Here is a 24,829-nt window from a genome sequence, read left to right on the forward strand (position 1 = left end):
TTATGCCGTACAAAAGACAAATTCTTATATATTTATACAACAATCATAGTAATTCTAGTTACACATGTGCAATAATAAAAGTTGTAATTTTAGACCAGAAATACTCTTAGTGCTTTTTGGTTTTGGATATTTATAAAGAGTACAAAGTACTTGTGTACCAATAGGAGTGGCACGATGTGCCGTCTAGCCTGAGACTTGCAAATGTCTGTAACTTTTGATATAATAATGACATGGATTATGATGGATGATGTATCCAATGGATCTCTAAAATGTGGAAAATCCCTTTAAAGACAGTGACATGCTGAAGTCACGTGTGGGACACAAACGCCTTCTCCACCAGGAGACAGGTAAAGAAGGGATAGTAAATGCCCCCCCTCAAACATAATCAAAAAACCCATTAAGTATCACCTACAACAGACAATGGGGCACATTTACTAAGAACAGTGCTGACTGCACTATGTGCCATTGTATAGTGCAGAGGGCGCCAGATTCAGGATTTCTGACGCACGTTGTTCATGAATCTGGTGCTCCCTGCACTTCTCCGACAGAGCGCACCAATTATTTTGGGTGCACTTTTAACATAGAACGTGCGACACACTTCTGTCGGACTTTGAATGGTAAATAAACTGGGAACCTTCAGTGGAGAAACTTGTGTCACATGATTACTAGTGCCACCACACGACAAATATGGCGCAGGCACAATACTTGTGCAAAGAAAATAACGTACATAGTCCGCCAGAAAACTGGCGCAAGTAAATGTGGACCAATAACAGAATGAAACAAACCTGGGAAGTCTTCCATCAGTGGAAACAAAATCCTCCAGGGGCAGAGAAGTATTAGAATAGAGAGAAGTCCACAGAAAACGCTGTCGTAGTGAAGTACGTTTTTATGCCATAAAATCACAAGATGGAGTATAGATTGGACTCTCACCGTATTGTGCTATGCATTAGTGTATGTAACAGACCTGTTTCAGCAGCCGCTGCCTTCCTGCGTCCCAGACCCAATCCTCGTTACAGGAAACAGTGGAGACTTGATAACACGTAAACGACCCAGTAAACTGAGGACTATGGAGCACTCGGCGCTCAAGACGACTTCTGATGATCGCTTTAAACTTCAGGCAGATGAGAATTTATTTGGCAACACGTTCCAGCTCAGGAAGTGAGCCTTCTTCACAATCACTGCTCCCCACCATGTGTCTCCATCTTCCCTCCCATGTAGATTGTGAGCCCTCACGGGCAAGGTCCTCCTTCCACTTGTTTCGGATCACTGTAGTTTTTGTACTTTCATTTGTCTTAATGTAATGTATGTGAATCCCTGATGGTACAGCACCATGGAATTCATGACCAGGGAATAAGCCATGGGCAGACACTTACCTACTGCTATAAGAAAATGAGCTGATTTGCTGAAACAACCCAACAACCCTCCCCACAAATGTTGTCCAGGGAAAGTTTCAACTAAAGGGGTTTTCCGCTACAATGCAAATGGGGGAGATTAAGGCCCCTCTCACACTTGCGTTTTTCACGCGCGTTTTCTGCGCGTGCTTTTGAGGCGCAGAACTTGCAATGCACTCTAACCCATTGTAATCAATGGGTCTTTTCAGACTTGCATTTTTTTTCACGCACACATGCGCGTTTTTTTTAACGCGCGTTTAAATCTCGACATGCTCTACTTTTGCAAGTCACGTGCGTGAAAAACGCACCATGCAAGTCTATGGAGATGCATCAAAAACGCGCTGCACTCCGAGACACTTGCAAGTCCAACGCGTTTTTCCTGCATCAATTGCCATAGAAAAGATAGAGCTCAGTCCATTTCACGCGCATTCTCTGCGCGTGAAAAATGCATTGAAATTGCATTGAAAACGCATGTGAAAAACTGAGACACTGAACAAACTGACTGAAAACTGATTGCACTCTGATGCAAAATGTGTGTTTTTCACTGACCAAACCCTGATTGCACCCTGATCAAACTCTGATGTGATCTGCAACGCAAGTGTGGAAGGGGCCTTAGGCCGGCGCCACACAGGGCGCTTTGTTTGCGCTTGCAAACAAAGTCGCGCCCACCGGGGCAGGCCTCGGCTCGATCACATCGGCGTTTCTATGGAACCGCCTGCGATCGGGAATGAGCCGCCGGTGTTTTGCGGTAATTTAACGCGAAACACCGGCGGCTCGTTCCCGATCGCAGGCGTTTCCATAGAAACGCCGATGCGATCGGGCCGAGGCCCGCCCCGGTGGGCGCGACTTTGTCTGCGTTTGCAAGCGCAGACAAAGCACCCTGTGTGGCGCCGGCCTTATTGTGTTTAATAAAGTCCCTGCGCCTCCTGATTTATCCAGCAAGGTGGACGCAGTGTATATTTCTACACCACCTCCTACTTGCCGTAGAAATACCCGTATACCTGTAACAGTTTGCTGGCTGCAGCGAGTGTTTATTCCTGCCCCGAGCCGCGCCATTCTTTGTGTAACTGGTGTAAAGGGGCTAATAACTGCAATGCAGTTTGCCCCCTCTGGCAGGAATCTCGAAGCATTGTGATTATTTCGGGGCTCATACACCAGTTTTCTGGTGTAGAAGCCCTGATAAATGTCCCCATGGTGTGCAACAGGTGAACGCAGCCTAATGCAATAGCAGGCATGAGGCTCTCTGTACCGCTGGGGAGGAGGCGAGTATTAGGGGTTTATTATTATAGCCCTCCTGCAATATAGAACATTTTATTTCTCTGGTCAAGTCAATTGAAACTCTATTTGTAGCGCTCTCCGGGCACTTTATGACATGTATTCTGTGCTACAATTTGTACGGAGAATACTGTGTGTACATTATTTAGATTTAAACTTTGGATCCTGCACCTACCCCAGGAAACAGGGTGAGCTGACAAGGAAGGCCAAAAGCAGAATGATACGCGTCTGCCATCATATCATTATATGAATAGGGCTCAGTAATAGCTTCTTCTCAATTACTGCTTTTTTTATATCTGTACAAAGATATGGAAGGTGGGGGCACCCAGTTTGGGCAATCGCCAGTAACAGACTCGCAGGTTTATATGTCCGCACACCTAGTCACAAATCAAACACTGCACCCAGATTAATAAAACAATATTTTATTATTAGTTAAAGAAATATACATTATGAATACAGTAATAAGTACAGGCAGTCCCCGGGTTGCGTACAAGATAGGGTCTGTAGGTATGTTGAATTTGTATGCAAGTCGGGACTGCATACTTTATAATTGAAGCTCCAGACAAATTTTTATTTTTGGTCACTGTGACAACTGGATTTTAAAAATTAACAATATAGCTTCATTACAGACTTCTTTGATAACTGTTACAGCTGTTTATTGTAGCCTGGGACTAAAATACAGTAAATTACCAACATCCAAAGGTCTGTTTGTAACTAGGGGTCGTATGTAAGTCAAGTGTTTTTAAGCAGGGGACTGCCTGTAGTGGTAACTGCTTCCAAGATCTTTACACATTATTGTAAGAAGTACAACTTCTGTTTAATGCAATGTGATGAGCCCAAAACCAGAGAGACAGTAAAGCTAGATTATAAATATCAGGTAAAAAATATTGAAAACGGCAAAATATACAAACAAAACTTCAATAATTACCTTGTCTAAATAAAATTAAAGAACAATAAGAAGGGAAACCATCATAAATTGTAAAATATGTGCAGCAGTAAATACTACCAGGATCGCATACTAAGGGACTATGTGAAAAGCTCCAGAAATGCTATAACTTTTTCTGTCAGCAGAAAATGACCTAAAAACCATTGTCAGCACTGAAGTCAAGCTCTCCCCACTTCTGAATTCCTCTTTTACTGTGAATGATGGCCCCGTTTCCAGAAATAAGTATCCAACTATCCAGAAGTGGATAGGAGTCACTCGGAGGTGGAGAGAGCTTGACTTCAGTGACAAACTCTCCGCGTCCATGACTTTATACAACCAATTAAAATCTCAGTTCAAAGTTGACTTTCTGGATGAGGTCACCTTGCTGGGTCACGTAAGAAACATCATCTATTAGGTGTTAATCTACTAGACAATTTGACTGATTGATAGTGGTTTATTAGGTTAATTTCTGCTGACAGGTTCCCTTTAAAGATAGAAGCTTAGATACTTAGATAAAATTCAGCAGGTTGCAATAAAATCTGAATTTATCCCAAAAAGTTAAAAAAAATATACATGTGGACATTGAACTTTCTGGAATTAAATTAATGTATTATCGCAACCGGCAAGATTTGATCTAAGCTTCTATATTCTTTCTGCCGTCTCAACATTTTTCCTTGCACCAGGCCGCTGATACCCTACTGTCGATGAGCCAAGTTCCACTAAAACACAGGCACAAGCCATGGAGCCGGTACAAAGTCAACAATCTCCATCAACGCATAATGGGTTAGTCTGATGTGGACATCGACAGCAGCAATTAAAAGCCTGCAGATTTTTAATTGTATTTGAATTGCGTTTTCACAGAAATACTTTCAATAGGGAACAAGTATCACGTTTCACACGTGCCACTACCATTACTTTCAAAACGCATAGTGGGCACCCCCCCCCCCCCCCAATAACTCTAGCACAATGTGTGACCGCGGCCTGAAAGTAATGCTTGATGATAAGGGCGTGGTAACATCTACCACTCTGACTACGTTCGAAAACTGAATCAAAGCACATGACGATGCCACGGCACAATCTCATATACGTTTCTATGGAACGCATGCGATCAGTAACCAGCACCCAGTGTCTTCCATTGTTGTTCCATTGTGCAAGACACAGGGGCCTGGTTATTGTTCGTCTGGTTATCGTTTCCATAAAACAGCATATGCGATTGGGCCGTGGCACGACCCTGTGCGCTTTGATGCAATTTCTGTGCAGAGTCAAAGCGCTAAATTTGACCGCAACCTAAAGGCAAAACAGCAGGTCAACTCCTACAGTATCAAAGAAATTCACTGTATGACCAGAACCACAGCATCTTTGTTCTGCGGGATGACAATTCACAGACTCCTATTGTTGTTGCCTTCTGATGCGTTATTAGATGACAGAACGTATACCTAAATTATGAAACGTACATCCAGAGGCTAGGTTAGTATTCCTCAAGCTGCGGCTCTCTAGCTCTTCAGGTTGAAATGCAAGAACAAGAAATTGATTGGCAACTTAGAAAACCATTTCCAAAAATCACAAAGAGAAAGTGCAGAGCACAAACCTAATAAACATATTTAATAAAAATGTTGAGAAAGCCCATATACAGCCAGCTATACATATATATACAGATGGGTGATAATACTTATGCCATAATAAAATCACACATACAGTACAGCCCAATGCTAAAAAGAAGTATTAGCTAAATGGATGGTAAAAAGCAAGTTGTCATTCAGCGCCTACTGCTGACCAAGGGTATCTCAGCCTAGAAATACAGAAAAGCAGCACAATAGATGACATTAGCCGTGCAAGAAAAGCTTCACTCTTATTCTTGTTACTAACAGAAATAAACGCACATTTAGAGGAGCGAAGAAAGACCATCACCATTCAGCTTTACCTCCTCATAACGTCATGAAGCTGAAACGGCAAAGAATATCAGTAACTGCAATTTAGGAGAGACTTTAGTATTGGCGCTTCTGTGGGCTCATTAATACCTTTTATCTGGAAAAATACCTTTAATTACCACTAGATTTATCCTTAATGGGCATATTTGCCATTCTTTAAAGGAAATCTGCTATAAAAATCCATCATGATAAACTAGGGTTACTTACTCCAGATCCAGGCACAGTGACTGTGGTAATCTTCTTATATTTGTTATTCATGGTCCTTCTAAAATCATTTTTTTAAGTTTACACGCGATTGTTAAAGAGGACCTTTCACCACCCCAGACTTCCCAAACTGAACATACCATAAAGCAGGCTCTAGCATCCTGATTCTGGGGCACTTGGAATTTTCCTTCTAGCCCCCTCCGTTCCAGAAATATGACCCCCGGGATCTGACGATACCTGTATGGACAGAAAGGAGAGACTCCTTTGTATTGGGGTGAGCGCGCGCCGAGCAGCGGCTGCACGCTCCCGGCATCATGTGTCTGCAGTGCCGGGTGCGCACAGCTGCTTGTCCCTGGCAGCACACGGAATACAGCGTGACCTCGCGATATCACGCTTTGTTCCAATCTAAAGCGCACCCGGCACTGCAGACACATGATGCCGGGAGCGCAGCCGCTGCTCGGTGCGCGCTCACCCCAATACAAAGGAGTCTCTTATCTGACACCATCCGACGCTGATTGGATGGTGTCAGAAGATTTTAGCATACTCAACCCCCCCACCAGTGCTGCAGCTCCTCCTTTCTGACCATACAGACCTCAGAATCGTCAGATCCCGGGGTCATATCTCTGGAACAGAGGGGGCTAGAAGGAAAATTCCAAGTGCCTCAGACTCAGGATGCTAGAGCCTGCTTTATAGTATGTTTAATTTGGGAAGTCTGGGGTGGTGAAAGGTCCTCTTTAAACTGTGCAGCAGCACATCTCATTCTCCCCCTTCCCCCTGCACTTCCTATAATCTCAGCAGCAATGTCAGCACACAGTGGAAGGAGGTGCTCCTTCACACTAACAACCTGTGTAGCTACAACATGTAGGGGTTAGAGTAGCCCTTAAAGCTCATTAGCACAATTCTAAAAGTTGATTTTACCAAAGTCACAGTGCCTGGATCTATGAGTATGTGTCACTGGCTTATCATGCTCGATTTTGATATGAACCTGTCAGGGTGATTTGGGACACTAAACCACTTACAGGTTCTTATGCACCGGTGGTTTAGTGTCCCAAACCGTTCCGAAGGCTGAACAGAGCCACTTTTTTTTAAATTTTTTTCTAAAGTGCCCACAGACAGAGATATAATCCAGCAATCTGGGACACCAAACCACAAGTCCTGACAGGTTTTCAAATGTCCGAATGCTAAGACACTTTATTAGACAACGGTGATAATTTTATATATTCATCCATTACTGAACTAATACGAAGAGAAGAGTTTCATGGCAGGGAGTCTGACTGCAGTATGGACTGTCTAAATGGCAGGTATTTCACTTTTCCTTAAAATACTGTGTGTAGGGAGATTGAAGGCGATTTATAGGGGAGTTAAAATTAATAAAATCAACATCCTGCATGAAAGGTTCAGAAGTGTACGACTACTGATCACGACTGTCCATCGCTTTTTAGGGCCTCTAGCCTCCGCAGAAGAGCATTTCCAAAGGCCTCACGATAGGCAGGACTTAGAGAGTCCAGCAAGGAGTAGATGGTCTCATGGTACTGGCTGTGATAGCCTTCATCAACCTGATCGAATGCAAAGCCCACCACCTGCGGAGGAGGCACAAAGAGAAAATATAAATGAATGAAAATTGCAGTTAAAAGGTATGAGAAACAGTACAGGTGACAGAGACAGGTGTCCCTAGACATACACTGCTAGTCTGCCTGTGCTGGATCTAGTATCTGAACTAGAAACAGACTGCGACAGGGTTAAATATGAGGTGGGTGATATGAGCTCACATGCACCCAGGGGACCTTAGCACCCTTCTTCAGTCAAGGAATTGCAGAGAAATCCATCCGTGTGACGCGATGACTGACTCACCCTAAGGCCGGCATCAGTGAGCTCCAGGCAGTACCTGGTTCCCTCCTTTATCTCCACGTTGATATAGGCCATGTCAACGGCACATGGTAAGTTTTTGGAGACAAACATATTGGTGACAGCAAACAAGACATCATTTACAACAGCTTCAGCCTCCAGCCTCATGTCCTTCACGTCAGCCCCCTCCATATCACGCAGATCTGGATCGTTGTCATACACCACATTAATTGGCAGCTCCACAGGATTACAGTCCACCTCCATTATCTACAGACAGCAGAAGAAACACTTATTAGAAACAAGATGATAGCAGCCAAAGTGAGTGTAGAAAGAAGACATAATACAATGTTATATGACTTTAGTCACAGCTTGTGGAAAAGTAAGAGGCTATTTGTAGGAATAATTCACACGCACAACTTTTTAAATGGGAACAGTGATCATCTCATGAAGAAGGGGGCATCTTCTCTGCTGCACCAATTAAAATTTCTACACCTTTCTTTATTCTTGTTATTCAGTAGATTTAATATGTTAGATGAGACACACAGGCTGATAATCCTTCCACAGGACTCCTCATAACTCTATGAAGCAGGCAATGGATACACAACCCCATATGCCCTGTTAGACCCAATCTGTATGACCATTTATAGGAACAGCCGCTATGTAATACAACTTCATTTCTCCTACAGTGGCCATGGGTGGGACCCCGGGTGTTCAGATGATTGTCCTGGAGACTGTACTTGTAAATAGAGGATCTCTTCATGAGATGGGGAGTGCCAGGAGCTAGACCCCACTGATCTGACATACTCCTTAGGATGGTTCATCTTCATATTAGTTCTAAAAGGTTCCTTTAAAGGAATTCTACCATTAAAATCCACCATGATAAACCAGGGGCACTAAATCATACATCTAGGCTCAGTGACTGTGCTAATCTTCTTATACTTGTTGTCCATTGTCTTCTCCCTGCTAAAAATCAACGTTCAATATTATGCTAATGAGCTAGAAGGGCTCCCATGCTGTAGTTTCACAGGCTGCGACACTGCTTCTCTATCCCCCATTAACACTTTCTCCCTCTTAAAGTGAACAATTCAAAGTATATTAGTCAGCTGAAGAACCTTCTATTATCATAAGATATTAAAGGGGTTGTACCAGGTTTAAAAGTTATCTCCTTTCCACAGGAAGGGAATAACAATCTGACCTGTGGGGGTCCAACTGCTGGGACCCCAAGCAATCTGGAGAACGGGAATCTTGCTCTCACTAATGGATGAAGCAGGTGGTTGAGCGCATGTCCTGCTGCCCCTTTGGACTGTCAGATGTTGCTGAGCACAGCGCAGTTACCTCCACCACTGCTCTGTAATTTCCAATACTCCAATAACATTGAATGGAGGACCAGGACATATGCCTGCCTTGCCTCTCTACACATTAGTGACAGCAGCCCCCTTTCTCTGGATTTCTAGGGGTGCAAGCAGTCGGACCCCAGTGCTGGTCAGTTTATTATCTCCTATCTTGTATATAGGGGATGACTTCCAAACTTGTGACAACCCTTTTAATTGAGTAACACAGGAGCATTAGCCTATGGTATACATTCAGCACATAGTGGTCGCCGCTCCGACCCCTATAGTGACAAATGGAGTGACTTTACATGTCATTTACCACAGCGTCTCCTCCTACCAGTCAGAGCTCAGCTTACATTTACCCAGGAAGGATTTGAATAAAAGCTGAACTATAATTGGTCACTTTAGGTCATAAGGACACTGAGTCAGTTGTGATACATAAGTGACAAATCCCATTAACAGCTCAGCCAATCCCAGTTTGAGGCCACCAGCGGGCAGGACGCAGGCAGTCATCCTGTGTATACACACGCAGATAACTACTCGTACGGTAGAGACACTTGCCTGCTCAATTATCAGTCGACTGCGTAGAATTCGAGAGATTTCCCTTACTGTGTTATGTCACTTGACGTCACTTCCTCAGATCCTAATAAAACACAACAGTAACATTATCCCCAACTACCTTCTTATTCTTCATGAGCGGCCATTTTCTTGTAGACCTTTTTTCTATAGAATCGGGGGAAATTGTCTCAGACAAAATGGCTCCGTGTGCAGACCATGTGCTCTCGCTCTGCCTTGTGTGTTGCACTGAATATTTATGTGTACAGACATAATATTGTACATGAGCCGTAACCGTGGGGATGTCTCCCCGAGATGCTTTTGGCTTCTGGTTTAGTGGCGGATGCCCTGAACTAAAATGGCGGACCAGGACTTCCTGTCACATGACTAAACGTCATTGTTTATGTCTAGAGACCACAACGAGCTGAACCGGGGAGAGCCGTGCATTTGTCATGCGGGGCCCGGCCACCGGGATTGTCCTAGACTGCTGTGTGGAGCCTTACACCGACCCCACACGTGTATGACCGGGTGAATGCGGGAATGTGTGCTGCACCCTGTGCTAACAGTCGTGTGATTGCACGTATCACTGTGTCACAGACTAACGATGCCTGACTGACAGCGGCTGTCACCGGCTGTGTGATTGATTGTAGATTGTACGGCTGTGTGTGCTGGTTGCACGTGATTGATCTGTCAGATTGTGTTTGGTTGTATGGCTGATTGCATGGGATTGTATCGCTGTATATGACTGGATGACTACATGTGACTTTAGTTGTGTCACTGATTGTAAATGATTGGGTTGTAGCTACTTGTGTGACTGCTTGTCATTTATTGATCCCCAAAGTCTCCATCTGATAGAGTTGTTTTGTAACACTAGCACTTAGATGCCATTTTCACAAATGGTTGATCCAGAAGAAGGCAGAACATACCACTACACAGCATAAGGTTGTGTGACCCCAATATAATTTGTCATTGATTGGTTCCTGGCAGCCCCCTTCATCCACCTACAGTAGATGAGAGCTGTGCGCTTGGCCTAATGACGCTGATTGACATCCCAGCTTTATAACAAAGCCTTGCACCGGCGGCCACCATGCCTTGGCCCTTCTCAGAGTCCATCAAGAAAAGGGCCTGCAGGTACCTGCTGCAGAGATACCTGGGTCACTTCCTACAGGAGAAGCTCAGCCTGGAGCAGCTCACCCTGGACCTGTACCAAGGAACTGGCACCCTGGCACAGGTTCCGCTGGATAAATGGGTAGGTCTTTGTCACTTGTAAATACAGTATAAAGGTTTGACACATTTCTAATGTACATCTTATTTAAAGGACATCTAGCATCAGGATCAAGGATTTTAACCTAAACACACTTACATGCTGGTGTGTAGCCCTCTGGCAGGATCCACTATTCTTTTAGCTTCTTATGCTCTTATTTTGACAGAAACAAGACTTAAAAAAATTATGCAAATGACTCTGAGGGGCTCCATAGAGGTTAATGGAGCCCCTCAGTCTCATTTGTATAATTGTTAACACTATTTTCTGGAGAAATAAGGGCATAAGAAGCTAAAAGAAGAAGGGGACACACACCAATATATAAGTTTGCTTGGTTTACAATCCTTGACCCTGTTTGTAGTCTTCCTTTAAATTCATCACCATTCCAAACATTGCCGCCAGTGAATGGGAACTGTCTAGATTAAATCTGTACAGGGGGTTGGTCTACAAATATAATCAACTACACAATGAGAACCAGTGAAATATACTAAATACAAATGTCTCTCTCATCCTAGTTAGTTTGTTACGTATACCGACAGTGATACATTGTATCAGTCTAAAATCCTGGCTGCTTAGTTTATAGAGAATTAAAGGGGATGTCCAGTCACCACAAGTTTTGCCCTATCCACAGGGAACTACTTGATTCCTGAAGTCCCAGTGGTGGGATTCCCATAGAGTATGAGAATGGTGCTCTATTGCCTCCCCTGCCACTTGAATAGAGAAGCGGGTTGTTCATGTATCTTTTTCTATTCACCTCAGTCGTGCTCAAGGACATAAGAGAGCACAGTACTCGGCTACTTCCATCAGTGCCTCAGCAAGTGAATGGAGCAGCAGCTTTCATGTCCAACCTGCCGCTCTATTCCCGTGATCCATGGGGGACCTACCAATCAGCAAGTTATATTCTATCTTGTGGATAGGAATAAAAAGCTTGTAGTGATTGGACAACACATTTAACTAGACTAGGATAGTATTGTAGCGGACCCACTGCATGGACCACCTCTTCCGATTTCTTCAGATCTTTGACCTATGATATAGATAATTATCTAAGAAGTAGAGACCATAACATGATGACTGTATCTACTATTGACATAAACCCACAATGAATAGAAATGATCTTGCATCATTTTCCATGTCTGCTATATGCTGTAAGCAGTTAAAGGGATATTGCTTTTTTTTTTTTTTTTTTAATATTCAAAAAAAAAATCCTGTGGTCATTAGTGATTGGCTGAAGACCCGCCATGCTATTTCTTGGTGATGGTGTAAGGCAGATATCCCTCTACCTACCTATAGTATCATCCACCTGTGAGGTAAAAGGTCGGTGTTCACCTTACTACAGATGGACTCTAACCCTTGAATTGGCACTTTTCAGGGATGTCAGGATTTTGTTGGTCTGTGGTTGTAAAAACATTCTGCTGCTGCGGCTGGAGTGATCGGCCTTGTGGCTGCCTTTATGTGCCATGAAAACGAAGGGCTCTGCTTTAGGGGGTTAATGTTGTCTTTGCTGTGTCATGTGGATGCTAAGTGTTTGGTTTGATGAAGTAGATGCGGTCAGCGGAGAGTATTAAAAATACATGATGTCGGGATCTATTCTAGGAACCAGAGGAACAGCTGTAAAACAAAATTTAGTATTTCTAGGTGGTTGCATTAAGCAACAGCAGCACTGTCCCCCATGTTCCATGTATGATAACTATCTTCCCTCATATTGTTCCCTGCATTAGGGATTTGGCCTAAAGTTTAGTTACACTTTAACCTTCTGCCTAAGTGGTTACACCATGTGACCAGTGCAGCCAATGAGAGAAGAAGTGCTGGCCTAACTTGTACGCAGGATGCTGAGTTATAGTGATAGCAATATAGTATAGTAATATCTATCTAACACTAAACAACACCAAATAATTCCAATTCCTCTTGCGTATGAGTCTCTTATACAGTCTGTCATTTTCATCAGTGTCTGAAAATGGTAACCACAAGACCTGTCAATGTATTACTGCATTTCCATGAGGAATAACAGAGGATTGAAATAATGCAAAGTAATAAGGAGCTCCCGCATTGTTCTATTATGAGACGAAAATGTTTTAACTAATACACAGTGAACCTGGCATCATGGTCGCCTATGTTCATAGTAGTCACTGGCTACTTATGGACTTCAGCGCTGTACTGTAATCCTGTATCAGTTACAGAACCCTAACATTATATATGATTATAAAATAGTGGGAAATACAGCTGTCATACAGTCTGCATTGTATACATTTCACCCTCTGTACATGAACAGGGATATATGTTACAGCCAGCAGAGGTCTTGATGTATTAATATATGAGGAAACATTGGAACATTTTAATTTGCCATTTGGTTGTAAAAACTGACTAACTCTGCTGAAACGTCACGCTTTATTTAGGCTGGACTTTGTAAGGGTTAGGCTGGGGTGAGATGGTTGTGTGTCTGTGATGTTCCACCATATTGAAGATGTACCACTGCTCTAGTGAGTTGGTGTGGATTTACCTGTAATTTAGTGGAGGCCCCAACACAACAACCTCTTGTATCTGCTAATTCCTTGTTTCCCTATAAGCACAGCATAACGGAGGTATCCTCTATCGCAGAGGAGCCCGAGCCTTGTAGCGGCTTACTCAACGTTTGGGTTCTGTTTCCCTTCACAATGGAAGAGAGTGCAGTACTTGTTGGAGGACCACAGCCATCCTTATTCACTATACAATGCAATATTATGACTATGGCCAATGCTAGTAATAGTCCTGGAAACCCCTCTTTAGTGCACATCCATTGATAATGTTGAAGGGTCAACATAAAGAGTTTATATGTTCTCTCCGTGTTTGCGTGGGTTTCCTCCGGGTCCTCCGGTTTCCTCCCACACTCCAAAAAGTACTGGTAGGTTGATTAGATAGTGAGCCCTATTGGGGACAGGGACTGATTTGGCAATCTCTGTGCAGGGTTCCGTAATCTTTGTGCTATATAAATAAAGTAATTATTATATATAATGGGGTACATGGAGCTAGGTCTCATCCAGAATCCCCTATATTTTACACTATGTAACGGAGGAAAAGAACAAAACTGCTTCTTCATACTGCTGTATCTGCACGCTGGGAGACAGATGACATCTCTGCAGAGGAGCCTAAAATAGCTGGTAGACAGGAGCATCAAGCAGTGGGAGAAGACACTGATATCATTTATCTTTGCGAAATGCACAATTATGTCAAGTGGGGAGATATATAGAGAGGAGATTGCTCCAGGCTGGTAACAGAGAGATTGATTGTTTTTGTGTATTAGGCACATCACATCATCCTCTGTACTACAAGCAGCTGAGGAATGATGGGGCATGTCCACTATGTTATACTTTATATAGAAGGTATTCTATTAATCTACATAATGGCTGACTTTACACACATCACATTACTTATCCTGTACTGATCCGAAACTATATGCTGTTACACTGCAGAGCTGCACTTGCTATTCTGCTGGTGGAGTCTCTGTGTACATACATACATTACTTATCCTGTGCTGATCCAAAACTATATGCTGTTACACTCCAGAGCTGCACTTACTATTCTGCCAGTGGATCATTCTGCTGTGTACATATCACTTATCCTGTACTGATCCTGAGTTACATCCTGTATTAAACACCAGAGCAGCACTCACTACTCTGCTGGTGGAGTCACAGTTTATTCCCGATACTGATTGTAAATATTCTCCTAAGATGCACTCACTGTTACAGATATTACATTATTTTATCTTTTGGAGATCTTCAGTTTCAGGCTGCTTTACACTTCCGAGCTGCACTCAATATTCTTCATCTTTGGAGCTTAAATCCCAGGATTTGCATTCTGGGAAGGTTTTATTCTGGTTAAGAGTGGATGTAACACTGCCTACTGATACATATTCATATATCACTTGTATTATGTAATGTTATGCACTCATTTGTATGACACTGTATGTTCTTTTATCTTGTGAAGTTTGATCCCTTCTTATGTTTGTGCCTTATCAGAGCCTTAATGAAATAATGGAATCAGCGGATGCCCCTCTGGAAGTGACTGAAGGCTTCATACAGACCATCTCCTTGTCTGTGCCTTGGGGGTCTTTACTACAAGATAACTGTGCCCTGGAGGTGAAGGGGCTGGAAATGGTGTTCAGGCCAAGACCACGGCCACGTAAGTAGCTTCAGGACGACACATGTCATTCAACATCTTGATCTTCTGTTCAACTCACATTCACATTTTTCTGAACTTCCTCCGCAGACTCTGCCTCTGAGCCCATGTATTGGTCAAGCTTTATGACCAGCAGCATGCAGCTAGCCAGGGAGTGTCTGAGCCAGAAGCTGACCGACGACCAGGAATCATCCCAGCCTTTCGAAGGATTGGAAAAGTTTGCAGAAACAATAGAGACGGGTGAGAATTTAAGGTTGATTTGCATTGGCTTCCAAGCTAGTGAATAGGGGTTGAAGGGTTTGGGGAGGTAAACCAGCCATTTCTAATTTCTCCAACTATCTGACTGATTCATATCAGAGAACCATACATAGCTATCACTTCTCACTGCTGAGGGTGGACTATATCAGACATCTGCCCCCTCTGACCTCTGGTGAAGCTCTCTGGATGTTACTTTAGTCCCAGTCTGCAATGATTAGCTGTAAGGTCTGTAATGAAGCTTTATTGATAATCCTTGTTTCCATGATGGCAAAAAATTTAGAAATATACAACAAAAAAAATTTGGTCTGGAGCTACAATTGTAAAATTTACCAGTTCCAACTCGTATACAAATTCAACTTAAGAACAAACCTAAAGAACCTTTCCTGTATGTAACTGCCTGTACTGTAATTTCTCTTAATAATTTGTCATTGATATCAGTTTAATGGGGTCCTAACCCCTAACCCCTCAAAAAATCAGCTGTTCTCAGCAGCTATTATACAAAGAAAGAAACCGAAAATTCCCTATCCTGGTGTGGCAACTTCATGGAGAATGAAGGTATCCACTTCCTGTATAGCAGATGCTGGGAACAGGTGATCTGTGGAGGTGCTGGTTGTTGTACTCAATAAGATTGATGGAGTCTATGTTCTGTGGTTATGTTCTCAATATTTTTAGCATGGGGGAAACCCCTTGATGTACAGTTGAAAGCAGAAGTTTGCACACACGATATAAAAAGACATGTATACAGGCAGCCCCCATGTTACGTACAGGACAGGTTCTTTAGGTGTGTTCTTAAGTGGAGTAAGTCGTATATTTTATAATTATAGCTCCCGACAAACTTTTGTCCGTGGGATATTTGTATTTTCACAATTATTTGATGTCACAAGAGCAAGGATCAACCATAAAACTTCATTACAGAGGCTTTACACTTGATCATTACTTTATTCATATCTATTACCTTGATGGACATGTTAGAGTATGGTGCTCGACTATCTTTGCCAATGCCGTAGAGATGAATAGGAGGAATGGGAAGTAGTAAAGGGGACGTTTGTTAAGGAGTTATTTGTTTTGTCCTTGTTATTTTGTAGTCCTGCGAAGAGTCCGGGTCACTTTTATTGACACTGTATTTAGAATAGAGAATATCCCAGAAAACTCTAAAACTGGATGCGCCCTTGAAATTCGAATCAGTAGGTAAGTGATTTGATGTTTTGCACTGAGTGATGTGTAATGTTGGGTAGAAGTACGTGATCTCGCTCACACTCTGGTGTTCTACTTGCAGGACTGTGTATTCTGATGAGACTGTGGACGAGCAGTCCGGTATCAATGTGCACAGACCCTCTGCCTTTGCTCATAAAGTTCTGGAACTGAGTGGAGTCTCCTTCTTCTGGGATGAGTTCCCGGCATCTACAAGATCTTCACCTGTTTCTTCTACTTTGCATGTGGTAATGGTCGTATTGTGTTTTTTTAATTTTTTTATTTCTACTAATCTAGCATGTGATAAAGGGGTATTCCCATCTCATAAGCTTATGGTATAAGACTTTATATCACTTCAAGATCAATGGTCATCCAGCCGTGGTGCGGCTCTTCAAGGTGAACAAGCTTCTAAGGATTGATGGGGTCACAGTTTTCCACCACTAATGAAAAAATTACATGTCCTGTCCGATATACCATCAGCTTCCAAATCGCTTCTATGTGCACCAGAGATGGCGCCATGTCTGCTGGTGCACTTGTTTTCTTCTCTTTTTGCCATCCAGTACACCACGACGTTATACAATGATTGATGTCTTTTGCAGAAAGAAGGTGATGGAAAAGGAAGTTGTGAGCACCAGCAGACATGGCTCCACTCCTTGTGCACCTAAAATAATAATAAAACATTTTCGCAAAAGAAAAACTGTTCGGTGGCAAACAGGAAATGTTTGTCTGGAAGCCATGTTGTAGTAGGCCTCAGACTCTGTATGCCCCACTTTAATTTCAGGCAGTGCTGGACTATTTCTTAGGTCAGTGACCTCCAACCTCCGGTTCTTCAGCGGATTCTAGCCTGATGGGAGTTGTAGTTGTATCACCTAAATTATGATTCAGACTTGTAAAAGTGTATGTCCCCCTAAGACTTAATAGAAACACTAGTTATGACTCACGTCAGAGACTACAACTGATAGAAGCACTGTTATTCTGTCAGATGGGCTGGTGCTAATATTCTGTTAGGGTTAGGTTGCTGCAGTATAAATGCCTGGAATATGGAATACACAATGGTATATAACTGAAGTGCATTTAGTGATGTGTAATTTTTATTGCTCTTCAGGAAACTGAGCCAAAATTGTCACCGAGCTGGAACCCCAAACCAGTGTTTGAGCCCCACCCACAGATTACGAGAAGTGTCACTGAGGTCACTCCGTCCGACCCTGTGCAGATCGCTACACTGGTCGGTAAAATTGAGCTTGGTCTGATTCTGAAACAAAATGAAGTACTTCCAGGGGCAAAGGTCAGTAACTTTTTGACACATATTAAGGCTACATTCACACAACAGTGTGCTTGCCGTACTGTAGCACGACAAGCACACGTTGGCGCCTAGGAGAGGGGGGGGGGCGCTGATCACCACGGCCCCTCTCCATAGAGAAACATGGCACACAATGCCGTATTACAGAGAGGGATAGGACATGTCCTATCTATTCCCAAGCTACAGTACAGTGCCGCACGTGTGCCGTCTATGGGGAACGTATATATGGCGGCTGTATGTATGTCCCCCATACGGCCGTGTGAATGTAGCCTTAGCATGTACATACATCTCCAACTCCTGTATCACAATGATCATAGCCTGTACTTCTCCTCAAGTCATGTACACCCAGAGGATTAAAGTGGTATTCTTGTCTTGGCATTCACATTCAGTTTCCTTAATCTGCCATATATAAACATTTCTTCAATTGAATGTTATTAAAAAAATGTTCCTGTGTGAAGATAATTTCTCATAAATGTAGTTATTCTGTCCCTTAGAAACTAGATAGCTTCCTCGGATACGACCACCCCACATTTTAGCAGCGGTGGCCAGACATGGTTATTGAGCTCTGCCGGACCACATGGATTCAGCAATCATTACCACAGCACGGCTGCGGGACATGCAGTAACTCCTGGACATGTCATATACAAAAACCTTTTGTTTCTTTGTGCGATCCCTCCAGCAGAGGTGGTCGTATCCAGTCGGTCTTGTTTCTAAGGGACCATATCACTATATTTATGAGAAATTATCTTCACACAGTAAAATTTTTTTTTAATAACATCTAATTGAAGAAATGTATATATGGCAGATTAATAAAACTGAATGTGAATGCCCAGATGAGAATACCCCTTTAAAGGGAACCTACCACCACAAATCCCGCAGGCACGGGCCTGCTGTTCTGCGCATGCGCAGACGGCAGCTGCGCGCTGCAGATGGTGAGTAGGATGGGTAAAATGGCTACCGGGGCGTGGAGTAGCCGCCTCGTGTAACCTCAGATGCGGCTACTCCACGCCCCAGTAGCCGCATAATAAAATTACCATAAAAGTCAAATAAAAGTTACTAAAGAAGTGCGGGGACGTGAGGATTAGCCCTTAACCGGTTCGCGACCGCCCGCCGTGTATTCACGGCGGCGGTCGCGTCACGCTGCATGGAGAGGGCTCACGGGCTGAGCCCTCTCCATAGCCGGTAAGTCTTTACTGCTAGCACCGATCGCGGGTGTTTTTACAGCGTGGGCTGCCGGCAAAGCTGCCGGCAGCCTCAAACAGATAGCGGCGCATGGGCGCCGCCATCTTACCTGGGATCGTCATCGGGGGGCGGCGATCCGTCTCCATGGTAGCCTCGGGTCTTCCGAAGACCCGAGGCTATTTCGTTTTAACCCCTTCATTACAATGTGCAGATAGCACATTGTAATGAATGAGTTAGAAAATCTCCATATACTGCCATACTGTAGTATGGCAGTATATGATAGGATCGATCAGACAACCTAGGGTTAAAGTACCCTAGGGAGTCTGAAAAATAGTATAAATAAAAATTAAAAAAAGTTAAAAAAAAAAAAAATTATAATAAAAAAACCTAAAATTTCAAATCACCCCCCTTTCCCTAGAACTGACATAAATATAAATAAACAGTAAAAATCATAAACACATCAGGTATCGACGCGTCCGAAAATGCCCGATCTATCAAAATATGATAACGGTTTTTCAATGCGTTTAACCCCGTAACGGAAAATAGCGGCCAAAGTCGAAAATGGCACTTTTTTGCCATTTTGAAAAATCTAAAAAAATCTATAAAAAGTGATCAAAAGGTCGTACAGTCCTAAAAATGATATCATTGAAAATATTATCAAATTTCGCAAAAAATGACACCACCCACAGCTCCGTACACCAAAGTATAAAAAAGTTATTAGCGCCAGAAGTTGGCAAAATCAAAAAAATTATTTTTGTACAGGAGGTTTTAATTTTTGTAAATGTATGAAAACATTATAAAACCTATACAAATTTGGTATCCCCTTAATCGTACCGACCCAAAGAATAAAGTAGACATGTCATTTGGGGCGCTCAGTGAAAGACGTAATATCCAAGCCCACAAGAAAATGGCGCAAATGCGTTTTTTCACCATTTTCATTGCATTTGGAATTTTTTTCCCGCTTCCGAGTACATGGCATGGAATATTTAATACCATCATTATGAAGTGCAATTTGTTACGCAGAAAACAAGCCGTCACATGGCTCTTTACGTGTAAAAATAAAAAAGTTATAGATTTTTGAAGGTGGGGAGTGAAAAATGGACATGAAAAAACAGGAAAGGGCCCGGTCCTTAACCGGTTAAAAGACTATCCTCACGTCCCATTGATCCACCTACCACCCGATCTACCTTTATAGGTAGATTTGTGGTGGTAGGTGCCCTTTAAGCTTGAGAATAGTGAGTCTGGAACATTGCTGGTAACTGATGAGACTTGTGTTATTCTTCAGCTGGACGTGGATGGACGTGTCGATTCTTTTCACGTCTTCCTTTCTCCTCGACAAGTTCACCTTCTCCTAGACATGTTGTCCTCCATTGCAGGGCCAGGTAAGTAGATCTTCTCATCAGCGCTCTGTGCTCTCAGGGGCCGCTGGATAAATCCCCCGTCCCATTGTCATTCCAGTTCTGTCCTTTCTTTGACCCTTCCAATAAACATCTGCTCATTTTAATGTTCCCTAATCCGCTTCTGCTCTGTTAGCTTCAGGGGCTGTTGTCATGTGTTAATGGATTTCCAGCTATTAATGAGTTTTAATGCAAATTTGTGCAAAAATGTATAATGTTAGATGATGCAAGACCTTTCTTTTTCGCATTGTCCTTTTTTTATTATAGACAATTTCTGTGGTTTTATGTCTTTGTTATTCCTCGTATTCATTTCTCTGTCTGATTGGAGTTTATGTAAGCAGCTTGTCTTCATTGAGCATGAGTGCATCTGAGGGCCCGTCTCCATTGAGGCTTGTCAACATGAGAAACCCCCCAGTGATCAGGCTGTGAACACATAGACAACCCATTTTTTTCTATTTATCCCAGTGATTCTGAAATGAAAAATTATTTTTTTTTTGTTAAAAATATTTTCTACTGTTACTTTGCAGATGATCCATTTCCACGGCAACAGACAACAAAACAATTCTGTGTAGTCTGATTTTTTTTTTTTTTTCATGTGTCCCCTACTATGTGGTAGGGAATAGAAGGAAATATGTATAGATGTTCAGACTACAGTTTGCTGCATAATACCAGGGTCTGAATAAAAATTAGGGACACTGTAAATTAAAGGGAACTTTTCATCAGATTTATTATTTTCACCTAATAACAGCTTACTCTAGCCTTTTTAATGCTAATTCACAATCGGCTTTTATAATTAACATTACAGATTTCCTTCACTTTTAAAATTATATCTGGCTCCCTGCCAGCAAACTGCATCAAGTCAATGTGGCATATGTTATAAAGCTGCGAGTCCCCGTGTCATCATAATCTGTATCTCCTCTCTGCTCTGCTAGCTCTTCCTCTGTCTCCCTACTCTCTCCTACTCCTCCCTCCCTGCTCCCTCATGCAACTGTTAGCTGACCTTGTGATAGAAGCAAATCTCTGAAAGCTCATGTCTTCATGAGGATGAGGGGAGGGAGGAAGAGCTAGCAGAGCATAAAAGAGATAAAAATGATTACACAGCAATATGTATCATGGAACTCCAAATTTGCTTTTGTATTCGGAGAAGAGGACAGAGAGTGCAAAAAGATTAAAGTGTAAGGTCAATATATATCATGAGAATTTAGTAGATGTTGTGCTCACCTGAAGTAGATCTTTGAGGAAAGCTGATCAGAAAGACATGAGGGATGCAGCTTACAACGTGGACAGTAACGGGAGCATCAGCCATGTAGAGCTAACATTTATAGTGAAAAGGCTGAGCAAGAAAAATCCACGTACTGCAGCGCGTCCTCCCAAATACAAGTCACACTTTATTAATAAAATGCTATATTAAAACTATGCATTTTGGCTCCGCATTGGAGCCTTCATCAGGTTAAACAATGAGATGCAACTGGATGCAAGTGGCATATCATTTTTCAATCTGATGAAGGTTCCAGTTCTAGGTTCTTCAAAGTAGCTTCTATTGTGGCTTTACTGCTTGACACTCTTGGCATTCTCTTGATGAGCTTCAAGAAGTAGTCACCTGAAATGGTCTTCCAACAGGCTTGAAGAAGTTCCCAGAGACGCTTAGCACTTGTTGGCCCTTTTGCCTTCACTCTGTGGTCCAGCTCACCCCAAACCATCTCGATTGGGTTCAGGTCTGGTGGTAACTGTGGAGGCCTGGTCATCTGGCGCAGCACCCCATCACTCTTCTTCTTGGTCAAAGAGCCCTGACACAGCCTGGAGGTGTGTTTGGGATTATTGTTCTGTTGAAAAAAAAGAAAGATGGTCCAACTAAACGCAAAACGTATGGAATAACAGCCGCTGCAAGATGCTGTGGTAACCATGCTGCTTCAGTATACCTTCAATTTTGAATAAATCCCCGACAGTGTCACCTGCAAAACACCCCCACACCATCACACCTCCTCCTCCATGCTTCATGGTGGGAACCAGGCATGTAGAGTCCATGCTTTCACCTTTTCTGTGTCGAGCAAGTCATGGTGGTTGGAAACAAAGATCTCAAATTTGGACTCATCAGACCAAAGCACAAATTTCCTCCGGTCTAATGTCCATTCCTGGTCTTCTTTAGCCCAAACAAGTCTCTTGTGCTTGTTGCCTGTCCCTAGCAGTGGTTTCCTAGCCACTATTTTACCATGAAGGCTGCTGCACACAGTCCCATCTTAACAGTTGTTGCAGAGATGTGTCTACTGCTAGACCTCTGTGTAGCAGTGACCTGGTCTCTAATCTGAGCTGCTGAAAGCTGCAATTTCTGAGGCTGGTGACTCGGATGAACTTATCCTCTGCAGCAGAGGTGACTCTTGGTCTTCCTTTCCTGGAGCGGTCCTCATGTGAGCCAGTTTCTTTGTAGCACTTGATGGTTTTTGCAACTGCACTTGGTTTTTGCACCAATTTTCCGGACTGACTCATCTTTGTTTCTTAAAGTAATGATGGCCACTGTTTTTTCTTTACTTAGGTGCTTTTTTTCTAGCCATAATACAAATTTATGAGCCAAGAAATCCCACTTATTAAACCTGACAGGGCACACCTGTGATGTGAAAACCTGTTCAGGTGACTACCTCTTGCAGCTCATCAAGAGAAGCAAAGAGTGTGCAAAGCAGTAACCAAAGCAAAAGGTGGCTACTTTGAAGAACCTAGAATATAAGACATATTTTCAGTTGTTTCACACTTTTTTGTTAAGTATATAATTCCACATGTGTTGATGTATTCCGTGTGAATCTACAATTTTTATAGTCATGAAAATACAGAAAACTCTTTGAATGAGAAGGTGTGTCCAAACGTTTGTTCTGTACTGTATGTATAGTAAGACAATTTTACTGTTCTCAGAAACTTCCGGCAGATTGGGCATTTCTAGAAAAGACAGGAAGAGTCGTCCAATGCAGCAAGAGGATGAGTTACGGCTTCAGATGGAGCTAAAACGGTATCTGAGAAAAGAAGACGTGTCCGGAGGGGCATCTGCAGATCACAGCTTTTATGAGACCGACACAGCAAAGACCCCTTCTAGCCACGGTAAGGAGTGTGGCCATTCTCCTATGTATATGGAGAGTTTATTGTTTGTTGCTGGAGAAAAACATGTTTTTTTTTCCCCCATTATAGACGAAGAAGTTTTCTTCTCGATGGCAGATATGGACATGTCTCACAGTCTTTCATCTCTTCCACCTCTTGGCGATCCACCAACTGTGGATTTGGACCTGTCGTTGACTAGCACTTACAACAATTCTCCTGTTGGATCACCACAAGGGGGCACTGTGGTAGGTGCAGTTTGCTTTTCGTTGACAACTCTTGTGTGTATTTGTTTGGTAACTGTGTATACGGAATTGGGGACATTTCACTAAATGGTTATTAGTATCCTCATGCCATAGTAGCCAATGCACCAAGCAATAACCAAAAAGTTTTTTAAGGGGTTATTATAACAATCTAATATTCATTTTACTGCTTAACCGCAAATCAGAACCACTGCATATATCTCCAGAACTATTATTAACAAGAATAAATAAGTTATTACTGTAGTATTCACTATTCATAGACACTGCTGTACAACTCTAATAACGTAAAGTTCCTTGTGCATAATATGTATAATGTGTTATCATTTTTGTTGTCTACAGTCCGCATGGAGTGACTACCAGGAGCATAGTAGAGCAGAAGAACCGGCTGTACGAGGAGCTTCATTTAAACCTAATGTACACCAAAATTCCCTTAGGAGAACCTGTGAGTTATTATTTAAAAAAAGTCAATGGGGAGACTTATCAAAGTGTCACACATGAGACCGGTGCACAATAGGAGCAGAGCAGTCTTCTGTTGCCCCAGATTCATCACTGTGTCTGATGCTGTATGATAAATATGGAGACTGTCGAGTTGTACCATCTATTTATTACTTGTTCTAGTTTGCTGTGCCAAAATTATTACATTTTTGGCGCACTGACTTTTTGAAGCGGGGCCCTGCCCATATTCCCCATGAACGCCTCTTTTTTTTGTAGGGAAAGTCAGGAAAGTGCCTAATAATAGTCTAAAACCCTGAATAAATGTGGGCCATGTCAATGGGAAATTTTTGTATTTTTACAATCATGAAAGTGTAACTGTTATAGGGGACATTTACAAATAAAATTAGACATTGCAGGGTACACACATATGAAACAATAGCAGTGAGGGCCCTGCTACCAAGAGCTTACAGTCTGAGGGTGAGCGGGTGACACAAGAAGTATAATGGTCCATAAGGGAACGGAATAAAATAATTTAAAAAAAAAAAAAAAGATCCTTTTGCTTGAACCAGCCATCAGCCGCCATCTCATATACAAAGTTCAAGGTCAATTGGACTGCAGAGAAGCCTGGAACTTGGTATCAGCTGTTTGCAGCTCTGGAGAAGTCCTGGAGATGAGTGTTAGAGGTTCAAATTAAGGTAGAGATTAATCTAATATCACTGGCAGATTGAAGATCACGGGTTGGGCGATAAATTGAGGTGAGATGTAGTGCAGCGTTATGCAGAGCTTTGTGGATGAGGGTGATTTTTCCATTATCACCTGTACCACTTTCATTATATGGTCATAGATCATGACCTTTTT

The 24,829-nt window shown here is 42.6% G+C and overlaps 2 protein-coding genes across 3 annotated transcripts in view; one reads left to right on the forward strand and one right to left on the reverse strand.

Moving 5' to 3' along the window:
- Positions 1-6,136: 6,136 nt before the first annotated feature.
- GSKIP (GSK3B interacting protein) lies at positions 6,137-9,781 on the reverse strand. 2 transcript variants are annotated; one of them, XM_072116065.1, is made up of 3 exons: positions 9,579-9,781; positions 7,575-7,835; positions 6,137-7,303 (listed from the first exon to the last, which is right to left on the reverse strand). In XM_072116065.1, exons 1-3 carry the CDS (start codon positions 9,591-9,593, stop codon positions 7,142-7,144), a joined length of 438 nt encoding a protein of 145 aa, XP_071972166.1. In that variant the 5' UTR covers positions 9,594-9,781; the 3' UTR covers positions 6,137-7,141. The 2 variants fall into 2 exon arrangements, with proteins under 2 accessions (XP_071972166.1, XP_071972167.1); XM_072116066.1 differs by having other exon boundaries at positions 6,144-7,303; positions 9,461-9,599.
- ATG2B (autophagy related 2B) overlaps positions 9,745-24,829 on the forward strand; it is a 50,315-nt gene continuing 35,230 nt past the window's right edge. The window contains exons 1-11 of the mRNA XM_072116064.1: positions 9,745-9,972; positions 10,329-10,703; positions 14,708-14,870; positions 14,958-15,107; positions 16,211-16,313; positions 16,402-16,564; positions 17,422-17,601; positions 20,084-20,180; positions 23,097-23,279; positions 23,367-23,521; positions 23,876-23,978. Coding sequence (XP_071972165.1) covers positions 10,542-10,703; positions 14,708-14,870; positions 14,958-15,107; positions 16,211-16,313; positions 16,402-16,564; positions 17,422-17,601; positions 20,084-20,180; positions 23,097-23,279; positions 23,367-23,521; positions 23,876-23,978 — 1,459 coding nt within the window. The 5' untranslated portion in view covers positions 9,745-9,972; positions 10,329-10,541. The remainder of the gene's footprint in view (positions 9,973-10,328; positions 10,704-14,707; positions 14,871-14,957; positions 15,108-16,210; positions 16,314-16,401; positions 16,565-17,421; positions 17,602-20,083; positions 20,181-23,096; positions 23,280-23,366; positions 23,522-23,875; positions 23,979-24,829) is intronic.

The sequence above is a fragment of the Engystomops pustulosus genome, chromosome 7 (assembly GCF_040894005.1).
Source record: "Engystomops pustulosus chromosome 7, aEngPut4.maternal, whole genome shotgun sequence".
NCBI classification, from domain to species: Eukaryota; Metazoa; Chordata; class Amphibia; order Anura; family Leptodactylidae; genus Engystomops; species Engystomops pustulosus.